Source organism: Schistocerca serialis, chromosome 3 (assembly GCF_023864345.2).
Source record: "Schistocerca serialis cubense isolate TAMUIC-IGC-003099 chromosome 3, iqSchSeri2.2, whole genome shotgun sequence".
In the NCBI taxonomy this organism is placed as follows: Eukaryota; Metazoa; Arthropoda; class Insecta; order Orthoptera; family Acrididae; genus Schistocerca; species Schistocerca serialis.
In genome coordinates this window covers 209,378,005-209,397,859 of record NC_064640.1, presented here as the reverse complement: position 1 = coordinate 209,397,859, position 19,855 = coordinate 209,378,005, and the positions used below count along the sequence as shown (strand labels likewise).

The 19,855-nt window shown below is 42.8% G+C and overlaps 1 protein-coding gene across 1 annotated transcript in view; it reads left to right on the top strand.

The window, feature by feature from the left end:
• The window catches only part of LOC126469928 (rab GTPase-activating protein 1-like), a 157,820-nt gene that overhangs the window by 37,377 nt on the left and 100,588 nt on the right, over positions 1-19,855 (top strand). The window contains exons 4-6 of the mRNA XM_050097325.1: positions 1,202-1,351; positions 4,971-5,159; positions 10,103-10,372. Coding sequence (XP_049953282.1) covers positions 1,202-1,351; positions 4,971-5,159; positions 10,103-10,372 — 609 coding nt within the window. The remainder of the gene's footprint in view (positions 1-1,201; positions 1,352-4,970; positions 5,160-10,102; positions 10,373-19,855) is intronic.

Here is a 19,855-nt window from a genome sequence, read left to right as displayed (position 1 = left end):
AGGAGTTTCAGATAGATGGTATACTGGGACATGCCATTTATTGGGAGCCAGCTCTCACTGATCTGAATTTTCAGGCTGATAGTTGTTGCCATCTGGCTCAGCATGAAGGATTACTTTATTCCTTGGTTCATAGAGCCCCTATCATGTCACACGGTGACAGTTTGTCAGCTGAGTTAACCCAAATCAGAGTTACTCTCTGTCAGAATGGTTCTAGTCAAAGACTGATCAGACATGTGGTCTGCTGACAACAAATGACAAATCAAGTAGTGATGAAAATAACGAGGTGGCGCCTAAGTTGACGTCTTTTTATCTTGTGCAGGTAGCATCTCCGACAGGATTGGTCATATTCTGTAGAAACATTGTTTGAAGATTTTTTCCACCATCTATGATTATGCTGTTTTAGGGTCTTTAAAGGTCGATCTTGGTTTGTATAATGTTGGTTTTTACCATTTCAATTGTGACATGTCATACATTGGTCAGATCGTCAGGACTATGGAGGACCAGTGTATAGAGCATAAGCATCACACACACACTTACAACAGCTGAGCAAATCTGCTATTCCAGAACATTGTCTTGATACCTGTCATCCTGTGGAATACAACAACACAGAGATCCTGGTGTGCACTTCCATCTGTCGGTATAGTTGAGATTACCAATTGAGCTTATAATTACGGATGGGGTTTTTGGTTGAACTTTGCTTGGAATTCTGCTTTGACCTGGTCAAAAAATAGAGGCACAGAGTTAAGGCTACTTGCTCACTTGTTGGTAATTAATACTCACAGTCAATAACTTCTGAGGTTGGTCATCTTTGGTTGTGTGGTGGTGCTAGTTGTTTATGGTGTGTGCGTTCTTTGTCTGTTTATGCCACCTGGTTGATAGTCAGTTAACCATGGCCGCTAAGGGCTTAAATTCCCTTGCACAGTGCTGTCTCCCTGCATTTGTGCAATTTGTTCACCTATCAAAATATAGGCTATTGTTGAATGTGTCACCCAGCTGCATTCACATAAGCTCTTTTATTATTACTGTGTACTCTTTGTGGCACCCCATAAAGATGATGAAATGTTGTTTCAAATAATGCTGAGAAAATATCTACCTTGTAAGTTAACTTGAATAATTGGTGACTGGAAACCATTTAATTTAATTTACATAACCTGTGCTTTTTAGGGTTTACCTAGCAATTCCTAACCAAAGATTTTTTCAGGTGGGCCAAGTTTCTGGATGTTTCTCCAAGGCATTCCAGCGTGTACCAAAGAGTCTTATGAATTCAGTGACAAGTCTTTCCAGTCCAGCACAGTCAGATGAAGTGTTCATTTTTCAAGTTACAATGGCAATCAAAGAAGATGATGGTCATGTAAGTGTCGGTTAATGAGTTCTTTGATGTGACTTTTTATGTCTACTTATGGGTGCTTCTCTTTGAACCACTGTCTGTGGTGTGTAAGTGATGTCATTTACTTCAAATTATTCAGGTTCTTTTATCAATAATCTTTTGACTGATTTGATGTGGGCCACGACAAATTCCTCTCCTATGCCAACCTCTTCACCTCAAAATAGCACCTGCACCCACTGTACTCAAATTATTTGCAGGATATTACAGTTTTTATCCTTTGTGACCCCCTTTAGTACAATGGAAGATGTTCCTTGATATCTTAACACATGTTTGATCATCCTGTACCTTGTTCTTGTCAATGTTTTCAGCTTGTTCCTCTCATTACTGATTCTGCACAGACCACCTCATTTCTTGTCTTATCAGTCCACTGTATTCTCAACATTCTTCTGGAGCACCCACATGTAAAACACACTGATTCTCTTTTTTTACATTTTTCCCACAATCCGTGATACAGTTCCGTAGATGTCTGTGCTCCAGATCTACATTCTTAGAATTTCTTCCCCAAATTAAGTCCTATGTTGTATACTAGTAGATTTTTTTTCAGGGAATGTCCTCTTTGCCTGTGCTAGTCTGTTACATCCGTCGTGCATAATTTTGCTTCTGAGATAGCAAAATTCCTTCACTTCACCTCCTTCATGGTACCCAATTTTGATGTTAAGTTTATTGCTAATCTCATTTCTGCTACTACTCATTACTTTTGTCTTTCTTTGGTTTACTCTTGATCCATAATGTGTACTCAGTAAACTTTTCATTCTATTCAACAGTTCCTACAATTCTTCCTTGTTGATAACCTAGCTTGAATTTTAATCCCACTTGTGGACCTTTTTTATTGACACCATTACTTCTCTGATGTATGGCTTGAACAGTAGGGATGATAGACTGCATCCTTGTCTTACATTATTTTTAATCTGAGCACTTTGTTCTTGGTCTTCCAATCTTATTTTTCCCTCATGGTTCTTGCACATATTATATATTATGCATCTTTCCCTACAGTTCACATCCATTTTCCTGAGAATTTAGAACATCCTGCACCATTTTCAGAAATTCTGAAGGAATGTTATGTATGCCCTCAGATGTATTGGATCGACAAAGCCACGTGGCACAGTGATTAGCACAATGGACTCACATTCAGGACGACAATGGTTCAAAACCCTGTTTGTTCATCCAGACTTAGATTTTCCATTGTTTCCCCACGTCACTCCAGGCAAAGTCTGGGATAGTTCCTATGAAATAGACGTGGCTGATTTCCTTCCCCTCCTTCCCCCTCTTTTCATAATCTGAGCTTCTTCTGTCTCTGTAATGACTGCACTGTTGATGGGATGCTTAACTTTAATCTACCTTCCATATTTGATCACAAGTGTTCCAGAGTTCTCTTAAACTCTGATTCTAATACTGGCCCCCTCCTCGTGCTGGCCCCACTCCTCGTGCTGGCCCCACTCCTCGCGCTGGCCCCACTCCTCGCGCTGTCACCCCTCCTCGCGCTGGCCCCACTCCTCGCGCTGTCACCCCTCCTCGCGCTGTCACCCCTCCTCGCGCTGTCACCCCTCCTCGCGCTGTCACCCCTCCTCGCGCTGTCACCCCTCCTCGCGCCGTCACCCCTCCTCGCGCCGTCACCCCTCCTCGCGCCGTCACACCCCTCCTCGCGCCGTCACACCCCTCCTCGCGCCGTCACACCCCTCCTCGCGCCGTCACACCCCTCCTCGCGCCGTCACACCCCTCCTCGCGCCGTCACACCCCTCCTCGCGCCGTCACACCCCTCCTCGCGCCGTCACCCCCCTCCTCGCGCCGTCACCCCCCTCCTCGCGCCGTCACCCCCCTCCTCGCGCCGTCACCCCCCTCCTCGCGCCGTCACCCCCCTCCTCGCGCCGTCACCCCCCCTCCTCGCGCCGTCACCCCCCTCCTCGCGCCGTCACCCCCCTCCTCGCGCCGTCACCCCCCTCCTCGCGCCGTCACCCCCCTCCTCGCGCCGTCACCCCCCTCCTCGCGCCGTCACCCCCCTCCTCGCGCCGTCACCCCCCTCCTCGCGCCGCCACCCCCCTATCGCGCCGCCCCCCCCCTCCTCGCGCCGCCCCCCCCCCCCCTCCTCGCGCCGCCCCCCCCCTCCTCGCGCCGCCCCCCCCCCTCGCGCCGGGCCGCCCCCCCACCTCCTGCTGGATCCCCGACCATTTCCCCTGCCCCCTGCCCACCACCCACCTCACACTGGCCCCCCACCTCTTTGCCGCCTGGCCTACCCCCTATTTGCCACCTGCCACACCCCCCTCCCCCTTTGCCGCTCGACACCTCCCTAGACTGCTCTGGCCTGCTGCACTTGGCCCTCTGCACTTGGCCCTCTGTCTTGGCCCACCTCCAACCTTGCCACCCTGCGCCATTGGTCCTCCCCTGCCATGGCCACCACCGTGCCGTGGCCCATCCCGCACCGTTGCACCCCCTGCGCTCAGGGAACCCCCGCACCTTTTTCCCACTTCCTACCTGCCCCCCCTCCACTCCCTAGCCCCCTCCCCCTCCCTGGACCCCCTGCACCCTAGGCTCCCTCTCCTCCCTGTGCCCCCCTCTACCCTGGGCGCCTTCTCCTTCCTCTAAGCCCCCCCCCCCCCCTCTGCCATGGGCCCCTTATCCTTTCTTGGACTCTTCCGCAATCTGCTGCACCCTGCACCTCCTTCTCTTTCTCCTGGACTGCCGCTCGTCCCTTGATCCATTCCCCAGTTCTTAGTACGGCCCTCCTACCCTGGTACCTCTCCTCCCTGCCCCAGTGCCACCCCTCCCTGCCCCAGTGCTACCCCTCCCCACCCCAATGCCACCCCTCCACCTTGGTGTCGACCCCCCCCTCTCTATGGTGTCTCCCCTCCCCTCACCAGTACTGGCTGCCCCATTCCACAGCATCGCTCCTACCCTAATGAGCCCTTGGCCTAGTACCACCCCATTATGTCCTCTTGACTTGCTACCAACACCATCCACCACCCCCTCCCTCACCCTCCTTTCCGCCACCTTCTACCTCCTTGCTCTGCCGTCTGCTCCGCACCCTTGTCCTGCCGTCCGCTTTGCCCTCTTGCATTACCACCCCCTCTGACCTCTTGCCCTGCTTCCTGCTCTGCCCCCATCTGCCCCCAGTCCCTTTGCCATGCCATGCTCCTTGCTGCTCTCTCAGCTGTGCCCCCAGCCCGTACCAACCCCTGACTTGCCTGATCTGTTTTTCCACCCTCACCCCTTGCTCTGCCCCCAGCCCGGCTCCTCTGTCAGATTTAAAGCTATCAATCACTGAATTTTGATTTATAGTGCTACGTGTCTTGTTGTCATTGTTATAAGTAATGGAAATCTTAAACTATGTTGAATAACAGAGCATAGTTAAAATTTCCACTTTACATTCAGACAAGTTCTCCTTAAAAGTTTTCTGTATAAATATATTGTGATCGATTTAAGTGAACAAACTGTTAATGCATGAATCGGCTTTAATTTCTAACTGCTTGCAGTACAATAAAAAAAAATAAAAAAAATTGAAAAATAATTTTCAGTTACTAGATAATGATTACATAATGATACTGAAGTTTATGTTAAAGATTTTCTGAAATGCAATATGAACTTCCAGGGAAATTTCTCACCGGTTGCAAGAGATAGAAGTCATTTCAAACTACGAGTTAATATGGAGAAGAAAATATGTCTTACTGTACAACAAGCATCAGAACATGGAAAGGAACTGGAAGTAGAACGCTGCTTTGGTGTTCTTATCAGCCCAGGCCGTTACCGCAAGCACTCTGATCTGCAACTTCTGGAAATGGTGAGTGCACGCACACACGTGCGCGCGCGCACACACACACACACACACACACACACACACACACACACACACACACACAGACAGAGGTTTTTGTTGAAAGGTCTTGGATAAATTGTAACAAAGAGTTCACTTTTGAAAATGTCAGTTCTTGACAACACATTTTTCAATCAACCATCACTGATTGTAGTAAACTGAGTATGCTAGTTATAGCTGTCAGTTACAAAGAATAAGCAAAAATAGGAACTAGAGATATTAAAGATTTTAGACCGTGAATAAATTTGAAAGTAAGTGAGGAGTTACGGAAATGAAGTACACTTCAGGATTTCAACAGAGCGTTTGTTACAAAGCATCTTATAATTTTACAATTAGTAATATGAAGAGGCATAATTACAAGGAGTTGGTGAAGTGAAAATGAAGAAAGGGCATTGACAAGAAAATAACTTGAAAACTCTTTGAAGGGTTTTTAAGTTCTGAAGCCTTTCATTGAAAAAAAGAGAGAATTTTCAGATCAAAAAACGGTAAGTGTGTAAACCAAAGGCTTGAAGAAAAGCAGGAAAATAGGAATGCTAAATAGAAGATTGATTAAAATTGAACTGCCAGTGACAAAGGGATCAGAGTGCAAAAGGTAAGTAAAATGATATAATAAGTTAGAGCACATAGAAGATGATAATATTAATATGTTTTAAAAATGTATACACAGATAAACACTAAGATAGGGACAAGAGATGTAATTTTGGACCAATTTTTCATCAACATATTTATAATTTTCCCACAATTTACACTGTATGAAGAAATGCTCATGCAGAAAAAAGTGACCTAAAATGACGCTGGCATGTGATGTTGGCAGACAAGTAGTGTTTACAAACATTACGTGGCTAATTTCTTGACAACAGGGTGCTCTATTCAGTGGATTTGAACTGGTAAATATGTAAAAATTGGAAAAATTCGTGCCGTGCTCTACGGAGCATGTGCAGTTTCATGATTGTTGTGACACCTTTGTGAATCATATTCAGCATGTTTTGTCGTTTGGCCACTTGTGCTAGTTGACAGCTTCACTCACTTTGCAATGCTCAAATGTCTAAACCAAAAACATAGCGCTAATTATGTATTTTTTCATCCTGAGCAAAACATGTTTTGAGAATTTATTCTTGTTGTCAAGTACAGTACTTGCTTAAATGTTACACAAACAATCAATGTGAGTGATTTTTGTGTGTGTGTGTGTGTGTGTGTGTGTGTGTGTGTGGTGTTTTCTATACAACTGGTAACTAGTGTACTGTTTCATTATTTAAATAATGAATGACACCTGCAGGCTTTCCAAAAATGTCGATTATGTCATATGAAATTGAGTCAAACATTTCTGCTTCCCAGACAGTTATTGTTTCCAGTTACATCAGCAGTAATTAGATAATAAACAAGTCCCTGACAAGTATTTTGATGCCCATTATGTACATATATCATACATATATTGTGAAAATGTAAGGCGGTATCCTATACATGACTTACAGCTTAAAACCTCATTTCCCACATTTTACGTTGTCACAATTTTTATACCATTTTATTTAAGTCCCTTGAAAAGTGTGTAAGTGTGGGGTTCTACTGTAGTTCTTGCACATACATCGTTTTATAACAATTCATGCAAGACAGTTCTTATCATAATTTCTCAATAATGCGTATTTTAATAAGAGTGAGACAGCTCCTTGTTTATCCCCCATAGTCATCACAATAAAGGGAAGTGTCATTTGAATGATGAAAACAAACATTTTCCTTACACCAGGCACACCTGATGAAAAATTGGTGCTTTCAGGCATGTCACAGTAATTACTAGTTTTGTACAGACATAATTGTGGGAAATAAGAAATGGTCATGGCCATTGTTCTACTTATTGTACTTTGTACCAAGCATACTGATAATGCACGAATGACTGAAATTTAACAATTCTGTTGTGTTGATAAACATCAAATGACATAAGGGTATTGGAAATTATATTGTCTGACAGTTTCTCTAAAAATACTTTCCACAGTCGAATAACTTCTTTATCAAGTGTCACAGTGGTTTTTCTGGATGTAATCTGAAGTATATCAACAGTCTTTCCATTGTTCTCCTAAAGACAGAGTTATAATGATGCCTGGGCCACGCACCATCAAAAGCAATGAATTAATTTCTGGAAATGACTAGAAACTGTTTTGAATGAAATGTTCAAAATTATTCTTTGCTATTTTTCCAGATTTTGATAGGTTGATTATAAGATTTTTTCCACTAAACAGCCCCTTTTTTAATTTTTGTTTCTAATATGTCTTGATATAAAGACAGGTATAAAACCGCAGCAATAGTAATCCACTCATACTTAACACTGTCATTCTTGTATATGAATATGTCACAGTGATACTCGATTGCACAACAGACTCTGTCTTTTTTCACCTTGAAATGATAAAGTGTGATTTTTTTTGCAGTTATATCATGAAACCTGACTGACTGGCATTACACACAGGAGATGTGGGGGTAACACCGAGCTTCATCTTCGAATCAGCTATGAATTAATGCCATCTCCTTTACACTTTTACTTGAAGTAAACTTCATTGTTTTGTGACTTCCTATGCTGTATGATTTCTTGACTCCGCTTAACCAGGTCAAAGAAGGCTTGAAGTCAGCACTGTTCAGCTCAGCTGCAATTTGGAGGGCCTAGTCTCGTAGATGTCTATCAGTAAAGTGCACTGCCTCAAGTGCACCTTTACATTGCTCATGTCTCAAGAAAACTCCTCTAAAGAACTGTTGTTCATGTTATTTATTCAAGTTTAGGGGTTTCTCTCAGTTATTAATTGGGGTAATGGGACTTTGTAGTCACTCTGTATGATAAATCTTTTGGATAATTTTTATTTCACAGTTTTATTTTAGTACATATTTATTACTTCATTTAAGTCTTTCTTCCATCTATATAGTTCATGGTCATATTTTTTTTATGAAACAAAACTGGGTTTACTCATTGCATAACATTAAGGGTTAAACAAAGTGAATATTGATTCAGTTTTATCTCCATTGTTAACACTTACGCCAGTGCAAAAGCAAATAGTAATTAGAATGAAATTCTTTTATTTCTGCCAATGATCACAAAACTTTTGGCCCTTAGACTATTCGTTTTGGCCAGCAATGACCATCTTCAGGTCTGCAGCAAAATGTGGGAAACGAAATGCAACTAGTGAACACATAACATCTTGGAACAATAAGATATGCCATAATGAAAAATTACTACTTTCATGGATGTGAAAACCTGCACTTCTGAGGCATACCTGTTTTATAAAAAACCTAATTTAATAAAGCTGTATTGGCACCATCACAGAATATACACAAAATCAGCTTAGCATCGTCATACATATTTAAAATGCGGTATAAACTAGGCCACAGTTCTGGCAGAGTCATACTGTCTTCATTGCTACTGTTCATAACAAACTGCAGTACAGTAGGCACAATGTATGTTTGTGCCTTAAGCTTGTTACATGTTGCTACTGTAAGTCTATACATGTTCATCAATTATAAAATTGTACAGTATGCAGTAAATGAAGAGCACAATAGGTAAAGTCTGTAGTGGGCATGCCAAATATTTCTTTGTAGCATATTTTATTGTTCTATGATGTAATCTGTTCACTATTTGTATTTCATTTCCCATGTTTTGCTGCAGATTTGAAGATTCTCATTGCTGACCGATACCAGTAGTCTAAGGACCAAACGTTTTGTGATCATTGGCAGAAATAAGACATTCGTTCTACACTTTGTGGATTACTGTTTAATCTGCGATCATGTTGCAACTTGTGCAACTGGTAATTATTGTGGATATTAAATGTGTTGCCAGTGTGAATGAACAGTAACTGCAGACAATTTTTTCAGAGAAACTATCACCAAACACAGAAATTCGGCTTACAAATTATGATCGTGCAGTATGTTATCTATTTACAGATGTGCCATCAACCGAGGATGTGCGGCTACCATGTTGAGTACGCACACTCTTCTATAGCTCGGGTAGGAATGTACAGTTCTCCAACCACCTGGCGAGCTGTGAATTTGATAATTTTAGGCTCTTTCTTTATGGGGTCTTTCGTTCGGTATATTCTTCCTGTATAAAAAATTTCAGGACATGTTTCGGCATGTCAGATTGAATGATTCTGTTGTTAGTTTTGGAAGAGAAAGGGCGAATTGGTTCACTGTTTGTTGTTACTGCTGTGTTATTTTAATAGCAGACTCTGAACATGGCAAAGGAATCAGATGCACAAGTACTTGTCAGATCTGGCAAAATCTGTGTGAGGTGGCAGGGCAGTGTAACATTGTAGGCTTTTTCCAAATTGTATTTGACTCCACTGAAATTCGGCTTACAAATTATGATCATACAGTATGTTATCTATTTACAGACGTGCCATCAACTGAGGATGTGCGGCTACCATGTTGAGTACGCACAGTCTTCTATAGCTCGGATAGGCATGTACAGTTCTCCAACTGCCTGGCGAGCTGTGAATTTGATAATTTTAAGCTCTTTCTTTATGGGGTTGACCGATGTGAAGTACTTGTGAGTTGTGCCTGGACAGCTTAGGTGGTATCCAGTCCAGCAAACAGTTATAATCTGCCAGGTTTATATCTATTCAAATTTAGAGTTCATCTATTGTAAGGGCAATGTGTAAGTAAAGGAGAACTGCATAACGATGCATTTGCATGAAATGTGGTCCACATCTCTGTACTGAAGTAAACCAATAAAATCACCAAAATGATTAGTATTGGAGTTATTTAACACTATTCATGATATAACACAGTAATGAGATGGCCAAGAGAGAGGATGTTGTTCCAATATGAGAAATGATGTAAATTGGGCTCCTTACATATTCACTTCATGAAATGTTTTGTGGTTGTAAGATTCCAAATCTGCCACTGATAATTCTAATTTATTTATCCTTTTGTTTCAGGAGGCTCATCCATGCTCAGATTCTGGTGATAAGCTTGGTTCATATCTTATATATGGTCATTGGGATCCTACAGAACCAGCTTTCGAGTCGCTGAATAACCCAACACTTCAAGATTATTTGACAGTTGCTGTAGATCTTGTGATAAAAGGAATCCAAGAACCAGTGAGATTTATAATTGAGACACAAGTGCGAATATTTTCAAAAAATGAACGTTTTTGGTATCACAGTAGGAGGCCATTGACACAACAATTTAATCTTCATTTGAAAGAGGTACTGCTATTGTTTATTTTTATTTTGCCCATTAGTCCTATTCCACTGTTACAATAGTTGACTTTGGTTTGGAAACAGTTTAATGTAATATTTCACTGAGTGTAGATAACATAGATGTTAAGGTCCAAGACTGTTGTGGTTGTAACAAATCATTACAGCTGAAAATGTAAGGTGTCTGGCATAACAGTAGTTCAGAATTGGGTAGCATTTAAGAAGATGACTGTTGGTTAGTATCATTTCTGTGTGGAACGCACACAAATATTTTTCGATTTCATCTTGTTAATAAATAATACAGATACGTAAACATTTTTTTTTAAAATTGATGAATAACTCAACTATTACCAAACAGAAAAGCCTTTGAAATTTTACAACTTCAATACTTTCCTGACTGGACATTGGTTTTATGTGGTATTTCCTTGATCTGGTCTCCATATTTTCCTTTGAGTGTGAAGGGACAGAATTTGAAAATAATATATAAATGCTTTACAGGAGAAATGATCTCATAACAATTAGAATAATTATGATCATTTTCCAACACCAGTTCCCTAGTTGACATTCACAGGTGCTTGTCATTCTTCCCTGCCCTATTACTGGCTACTAATGTTGGAGATGGTTTGTAGTAAATTCTCGAAGGGGATTATTGTGTGTTCTACCAGAAGTATTAACAATGTAGGAAAAGATAAATAGCTGCTTACCATAAAGATAACACCCTAAGTTGCAGACAGGTATAATTGAAAGATGCTTAGACATAAGCTGTTGACCTCAGCCTTCATTGGAAAAAGAGAAACAACACCATTCATTCACACAAGCAATCACACCTCATGCACTCATGAGCACCAACTCCAGCAACTTAGTGTGTTATCTTTATGTTAAGCAGCTCTCTGTCTTTTCCTACATTGTTGATATTCCTACCCGAGTTTCTGTTGTTTGATTCTATCAGAAGTACTGTTACTAATATTTGTGCCAATCTATTTTTTTTTAACATTTGTACCCCCGTGTGGATTAGTGCCATCTTAGAAAAGACAGCTAAATTTTTCTCTTGTGGCTTCATTGGAGAGTTACTAGCAAGTTAACATTATTATAGTGAAAAATAATTTCTGTGGGGTTTGTCTCTGGAGTTAATAAACCATGGATTCCAGGCACTTAATTTTATTTAACATTTTTTAGGTGGTAAATGTATTTTAATTTTGTGTTAGGAACAACACTAAACTGCTAGATTCATATTTTAAGAAGTTCAGTGTGAAGTCTTTCGAGTTACCACAATTCACATTTTGTTAAATTTAAGAAATACATGTAGTAATGAAGCCTGATGAAGGCACTGATAGCATATTTCGTCTGACATTAATCTCTCTAGTCATATAACATGTAGTGCAACTCATCAGAACACTTTTAAAGTTCATCCAGCATGTTTGTGAATGTTGTTTTAGGCCATTATGATGAATTTCTACAGTAGGCCACAAACTGCCCAGGCATGTCAGTGCATCTGTTTATTTGTTGATCAGATTGATAATATTTGGACCTGAGGTCAGGCAGCTGTGATATTGTATCACCTGAACTTGTTGGTTGCTAGAAGCTCGACCAACTGTAGATATGATCAAACACATGCACAAGCGCTCTCTCTCTCTCTCTCTCTCTCTCTCGGGGGGGGGGGGGGGGGGGGGGTGGAGGATCTTATTGGGTCTCTTGGTTTGTGGTGGTTTGCCAACTGGCAGCTCTTCCACCTTAATGTTGAGCTTTCTCCTTTCTTGGGTGGTAGCAGTTACACTGCTTTGTGTTCCTGAGATTTTCGAATTTCTGCTTCAGTTACTGATGTTCCCAGTGCTGAAGTGATTAACATGGATATTACTTTGTTGTATGAATTATGTTGTTATTGTGGTCTTCAGTCCAAAGACATGTTTGATGCAGTTCTAGATGCTACTCTATCTTGGGCAAGCCTCTTCATCTCCTGATAACTACTGCAACTTACGATAACTACTGCAACTTATATCCTTCTGAATCTGCTTACTGTATTCACCCCTTGTTCTCCCTCTACAATTTTTACCCCACACACTTCCCACCAATACTAAATTGGTGATTCTTTGATGTCTTGGAATGTGCCCTATCAGCAAACCCCTTCTTCTCATCAGGTTGTGTCAGAAATTTCTTTTCTTCTCTACCCTATTTAGTATCTCCTCATTAGTAATGTGATTGACCCACCTAATCTTCAGTAATCTTCTGTACCACCTCATTTCAAAAGCTTTTATTCCCATCTTGTCTAAACTGTCGGTCATCCATGTTTCACTTCTGTACATGGCTACACTCTGTACAAATACTCTCAGAAATGACTTCCTAACACTTAAATTTATATTCGATGTTAACAAATTTCTCTTTATTGGAAACGCTTTTCTTGCCATTGCCAGTCTATGTTTTATATCCCCTATGCCTCATCCATCATAATTTATTTTGCTGCCAAATAGCAAACCTCATCTACTACTATAAGTGTTAATAATCTAATTAACTCAGCATTACCTGATTGAATTCGATTCCATTCTATTACTCTTGTTTTGCTTTTGTTGATGTTCATCTTACATCCTCATTTCAAGATACTATCCATTCCAATCAACTGCTCTTCCAAGCCCTTTGCTATCTCCGATAGATTTATAGTGTCATTGGCAAACCTTCAAATTTGTATTTCTTCTCACTGAACGTTAACTCTGCCTTGAAATTTTTCTTTAGTGTCCTTTACAGCCTGCTCAGTATACAGATTGAATTACATTTTGGATAGGCTACAACCGTGTCTCAGTCCCATCCCAACTACAGCTTTCATTTACTGTCCTTTGACTCTTATAATTGCTATCTATTTCCTGTACAAGTTGTGAATAATCTTTCTCTTCCTGCATTTTATCCCTGCTACCTTCATAATTTCAAAGAACATACTCCAGTTGACATTATCAAAAGTTTTCTCTGAGTCTACAAGTGCTATAAACATAGGTTTACTTTTCCTTAATGTATCTTCTAAGAGAAGCAACCACACAACAGTTGCTTAATCCACAATGTTTTATTGTGTGCATGACCATTCCCTCCTGTGAGTTCGGGGGTTAGAATAGGCCCGAGATTTTCCTGCCTGTCGTAAGAGGCGACTGAAAGGAGTGTCCCACTTTTCGGCCTAATACATTATGGTTCCCTTTTAGGGTGTGGCCTCCACACAGTCCAAATTTTCAGAAGTGTGGTCCATTTGGTGAAGGACACCTTACGTGGTGCATCTTACATCCTTTGTGCGTTTACATCTTCTGTACCCATTAGTGTGACGGTGCTGCAACTCCCCCAATATTCCAGCTGTTTTTGCGAGGACATCTTACGTGGTGCATAATCTCCATCCATTGTCCGTTGTCCTCTTTTGCTACATGACAATACTGGATTTCTATGCACCCAATATCCAGCATGGTAACCAGTCCATTGTGCAGGGGTTGCCATGTACCCTCTTGGTCGTACCCCCTAACTACCCAGGGATCGCACGACTGATGCCTGAGCTGCAGCATTAACACATATTCCAAGGAGTAGACACCCATTACAGTGGGGCATCTGGACTCCCGGCAATGGCCATTGCGCAAGGTGTCCTTTGCTGTTGCTGGGTGAGATACCGTGATCGGAGTGGGTGGCATTAGGGCAGATGACCCAAAATGAAGTGGCCAAGTCATCTTTTCCTGCAGACTGAATGGCCTCAGCAGTCTCTAAGAAAGGGTAGGTTGAATTCAGTGCCACGAAATATGACCCTAAATCATTGCCCTCCCTAGCTATGCCATTGGAGGAATGTAGGGCTATAGAAAGAAGAGAACTATATTCGCATCATTATTTAGTGTGTAGCAGAACCGATGGGGACTCCTTTCTGGATACATAGCCTCTATTTTTTGTTGAACATATGGAGGATAAGTTTGGGAAGTGACAGCGCTGCCCAAATTGTGCAATGCGTCAGTCCTGATTCAAATGGCATCCCTTGCCCAGTCCCAGACGTTACTCACCTGTGACAAGTTGAGTGATATTCCTGTTTCGGTCACTCCTCATAAAACCATCAACATGGTCCAGGGAATTACTTTTCATTGTGACATTGTGTTGCAGTCCGATGACGAGCTCTGCACCAGTTTAGAACGACGGGGTGTTCACTTTGTCCAGCATGCGTACAAGGGCCCTAAGGATAATAGGGTTGTCACTGGTGCCCTCATCTTGGCCTTTGAGTGTGATTCGTTACCTCAAAAGGTCATGGTGATGGTATACAACTGTGATGTCAAACCATATGGCCCTCACCCTATGCAGTGCTGTAAGTGCTGTGTCTTCTCGGTGCAATTCCAGCACCACACGTCAAAACTGTGGACGTCCAATTCAACTGAATACTCCATGTGCTTCTCCTCCCACCTGTGTCAGCTGTGGATAACACCACTCCCAATGCTCGCCAGACTGCACGGTACTCCAGGTTGTGCGCCCTAAAACACTAATCATCATCATCATCATCATCTGCACGGTACTCCAAAAGGAGCAAAAACTTATATTGTAAAAGATCCTGGACAAGCTTTCTTACCATGAGGTTAAACTGAAATATGAAAGGTTGAATCCTGTTTGAATGTTGTTGTCTTGTGCTGTCCCTATGATGATGTCACCCTCATTTGATGCCCTTACGCTCCTCGTCTAAGCTTTCTCCCATAGACCCTCAGGGACGCCCATCTTAGTCCCCATTCTTGGGAGCTGGGGCCACATCTTCTCTTTGCTCCCAAAGCTTCTACTCTTGGAGCACCGCCACCCCCAAATGCCACGGAAATTGCCCCCCCCTCCCCCCCCCCCCCCCCCCTCAGCTGAAGAAACAGCAGCCTCTTCTGGCTCCTCTTGCATGGAAGGGATCCATTGGGCTCTACCTTGCACAGTCTCCCCCTGTGGGTGGTAAAGTGGACACCAGCCAGTGGCTGAGGGAGTCACTAGCTGCTGGTCAAAGAGCTTCACAGTCTTCCTCTATTCCTGAAGCTACTTCAGAGAAGCTCTCTCAGCAAGTCACTAAAGAGTGGTGAGAGGGCAAACAGACAAAGAAGCCTGTTCAGAAATGGGAGACTCCAGTGGTCCCCATACCACCACTCCCTAACAGTTCCACGTCCACGGAAGAAGTGGAGATTCTGTCATCCCCTGAGGACCTAGAGCTCACCGACACCTCAGAAGCAATGGTACTGGATGCGAGCACTCAACTGGTGGTGGCAGGCTACCCTGAGGTGTAATCTGCCTCTTTGGTCCCTTCATGCCTTCCCAGACAGCAAAAAGTGCCATCATCCAGTGGAATCGTGATGGCTTTTTCCCCACCTGGCTAAGTTACAACAGCTCTTAAGTGTTACACCTGCCTTTTGCACTGCACTTCAGGAAACCTGGTTTCCCACAATGCAGATCCCCACCCTTCATGGCAACTCAACCTTTGCCTCCTCAGTACAGGTGCCCACAGTGTGGCACATAGCACATACTCAGTCATTGAGCTCTCGGTTTGCAGTCCTGGCCCTCTCCCGTCCATCCATCAGAGAGATCATGAAGACTTTTGTGGTAGTGATCATTTTCCACTCTTTCTGTCCCTCCCTCAGCATCACTCACCTAGGCGCTTGCTCAGATGGGCTCTTACCAAGGGTGATTGGTATGCTTTCACCTCCGCTACCACTGTTGAATCTCTGTTGCATGGCAACATCAATGAAGGAATCAACACAATCACTACTACCGTTGCTGCTGTAGCTGAATCGGCAATCCCTTGTTCCTCAGGTTGCCCTTGGTGGAAGTCAGTGCCTTGGTGGTAGCTGGAAATCACTACAGCCATTAGACCATAGGTGGGCTCTCCAATGTCATAAGAGCCACTTGTCCCTGGAGCACTTCATTGCCTTCAAATGGCTCTGTGCCCAGATCTCTCAGCTCATCAAATGACATAAGCAGGAGCGTTTGGAATGATACATCTATGCCATTAGAACATGAACCTCTCCTTCCCACTTTTGGACCAAACTCAGATGCCTTTACAGATGTCAGACCCATGCAGGTATACCTGGAATTTCCACACATGGAGTTGTAGATGCTAATCCAGACGTAATGAGAGAGTGTCTTGCCAAACATTATGCTCACACCTCTGCTTCTGAGAATTACTGCCTGCCTTTCACCTCCTAAAACAGCAGGTGGAACAACACCACGTATGTTTTGCTCTGCGCCACTCTGAGCCATATAATGATTCTTTCAGTGAGTGGGAATTTCTCTGTGTCCTTGACAGTTATCGTGACAGATCCCTTAGACCAGACCACATCCATTCCCAAATGATTAAACATCTGTCAGCAGACTACCAGCACCACCTCCTTGCCGTCTTCAACTATATCTGGAGCGACGGCGAATTCCTGTCGCAGTGGAGAGAAAGTATCATCGTTCCAGTGCTAAAACCTAGTAAGAATCCACTAGACGTGGATAGCTATCGTCCTATCTGTGGTGTCACCGCCAGACACCACACTTGCTAGGTGGTAGCTTTAAATCGGCCGCGGTCCTTTAGTACATGTCGGACCTGCGTGTCGCCACTGTGTGATCGCAGACCGAGCGCCACCACAAGGCAGGTCTCGAGATACGGGATAGCACTCGCCCCAGTTGTACGGACGACGTAGCTAGCGACTATACTGACGAAGCCTCGCTCCTTTGCCGAGCCGATAGTTAGAATAGCCTTCAGCTAAGTCAATGGCTACGACCTAGCAAGGCGCCATTAGTAACATTGCATGTATCTAAAGAGTATCACTTGTATTGCCACAATCTCCAGATGTACCAAAAGGATGGATTAAAGTTAAGTATTCCAGAAGCTACGTACTTTTCTTTATAGCATTCATTACGTATCCTGTTTCAGACCTCACGCCATCCTGCTTTAGCTTAGCGCGTGCCTTTCGGCTTCCTCTCATTGTGTCTAGGCTGTCTTGTCTAGACACAACACTATCAGCTACACTAACATTCTGTGCAAGCTCTTCGCATGGATGGTGAGGCAGTGGTTGTGTTGACTCTTTGAATCTCTGGGCTTCTGGCTCCATCCCAGGGCAATATTTGCTAAGATCACTCTACCATTGACAACTTGGTCTAATCGGTGTCTGCCATCCAAACGGCCTTTTCTTGGCATCATCACCTTATTGCCATCTTTTTTGACCTGATGAAAGCCTATGATACCCCTTGGCAGCACCACATCCTAACTACTCTGCACGAGTGGGGTCTCTGGAGTCTGCTCCTGATTTTTATACAGAACTTTTTATCGCTCCACATTTCCAGAGTTCACGTTGGTGCTTCACGGAGTTTGCCCCACATCCAAGAGAATGGTGTTCCAGGGGGCTCTGTACTGAGTATTCCACTTTTTTTAATTGCCATTAATGGTCTTGCGGCAGCAGTGGGGTCCTCAGGATCCCCTTTCTTAAATGTTGACGATTTTTGTATTTCCTTCCACTCCTCTTCTACTGACATGCCATGAAGCGTAGTACGTCATCTCGTGCTGGTGGTCTGCCGCCAGCAGCCTCTAAGCGACAAAGTCGAACTTCAGTGCTAAGAAATATGACCCCAAATTGTTCCCCTGCCTGGCCCCACCATAGGAGGAACACCAGGCCAAGGATGGCAGTGAAGCTTATTCACCCCAGTACCTCGTATATACGAGAGTTGATGGGGAATCTTTCATGCGATGGACTCTTCAGTTACTGGACTCGTTGCCATTAATTCTAGCTGAAAATGCCTCATTGGCTAATTTAGTTTTAAGTTTTATACATGAGGGTTATTTTTATCATTCTGTATAAGTTTCAGCGCATGTCCTTTGTCCCTTTGTGTTCTGCACTCTAATGCTTGTAGAGTGGATGTTTCAATGTGTCACAGAGTGCCTGGTTTTCCTTTTTATTCTCGTGATCGTCCTTTTTATTCTCGTGATCGTCCAGCCACAGTCATCTGCTCTCTTGTTTTTATCTCTTCTACCTGTTTCTTGCTTCTTTCTGTGGTTTTCTTTTCCTGTTTTGTCCATAGTAGTGTTGGTCATCCTTCTGTCGTTCTTCTGGTTCTTCCTTTCTCCTGTTATTGTGCTGTACACCGTCTTTCCTTTCTTCTATCCCTTGTGTAATTATTTTACCAGGAACAAGGGACTGCAGTTTGGCCCCTTGCAGTTTGGTCCCTCCCTCCTCCCTCCCCCCTTTTAAACCAACCAGACAGGGTGGGCAACAATCTGAAGTTGTGTGCTGATGATGCTGTGATGTGCGGGAAGATGTTGAAGTCGAGTGATTGTAAGAGGATAAAGGTGACTCGGACAAAATTTCTAGTTAGTGTGATGGTGATGAATAGCAGCTAGTTCCAAATGTAGAGAAATGTAAGTTAATGCAGATGAGTAAGAAATGTTCGAATACATCATTAGTAGTGTCGTGCTTCGTGCAGTCATATCATTTAACTATCTGGACGTAATGTTGCAGAGCGATATGAAATGGAATGAGCATGTGAGGATTGTGGTAGGGAAGGTGAATGATTAACTTTGGTCTCGTAGGTGAATTTTAGGAAAATGGAACCACGTATAAGATGCTGGTGCGACCTATTCTTGAGTGCTACTTGAGTGATGGAATCTGCAAATGGCTGAATTGAAGGAAGACATTGAAGCAATTCAGAGATTGCCTGGTTACCAGTGGGTTTGAACAACATGCAAGTCTTACAGAGATGCTTCGGGAAATCAAATGGGAATCCCTGGAGGTAAGGCAAGGATCTTTCTGAGGAACACTATTGAGAAAATTTAGAGAACTGGCATTTGAAGCTGACTGCAGGACAATTATACTGCCGGCAACATACATTTCACAGAAGGACCGTGAAGATAAGGAATGAGAAATTAGAGATCATATGAAGGAATATAGACAGTTGTATTTTGCTTGCTTTATTTGCAAGTTGAACAGGAAAGGGAATGACGAGTAGTAGTACAGGTAGCCTCCACCAGGCACCTATCATGTCTGTAGATGTAGATATAGGTGTAGATCCACATGTATGCTCATCTACTGGGTGAAACTAGGTCATGAGAGATGGTTTCTGTGATCCTCAGGTTATATGAATGTGTTGTTCGTGTGAAGCACTGCGGATGTGGATATCAGTAGACTCAAGCACAAACTCTGTTGATAGTGCACTTTATATTTCCCTATGGCTGGCTGAAGGGATTTCTGAGTCTGCTTTGCTGTTTGTCACTAACTGGGTCAACAGAATAACTAGAAGAAAATTATAACAGAGAGAATTGTGGATACAAATTTTAGGTGACACAGGATCAAATTTCAATGAAAAGTGCAATCATCAGCTCTGAGTATGATATCAAGAAATGTATTTCTTAATTATATAACTTATTCAAACCGTACCACAATAATAGCACAAGTGTGAAAATGTGAAATAATTTTCTAAAAATTTACTTTATTTATGTTATAAGTGGTTTCTATTTATGAGATGTTTTGCAGTGGTAGACACTAGCTTTAAATGAAAAATAGT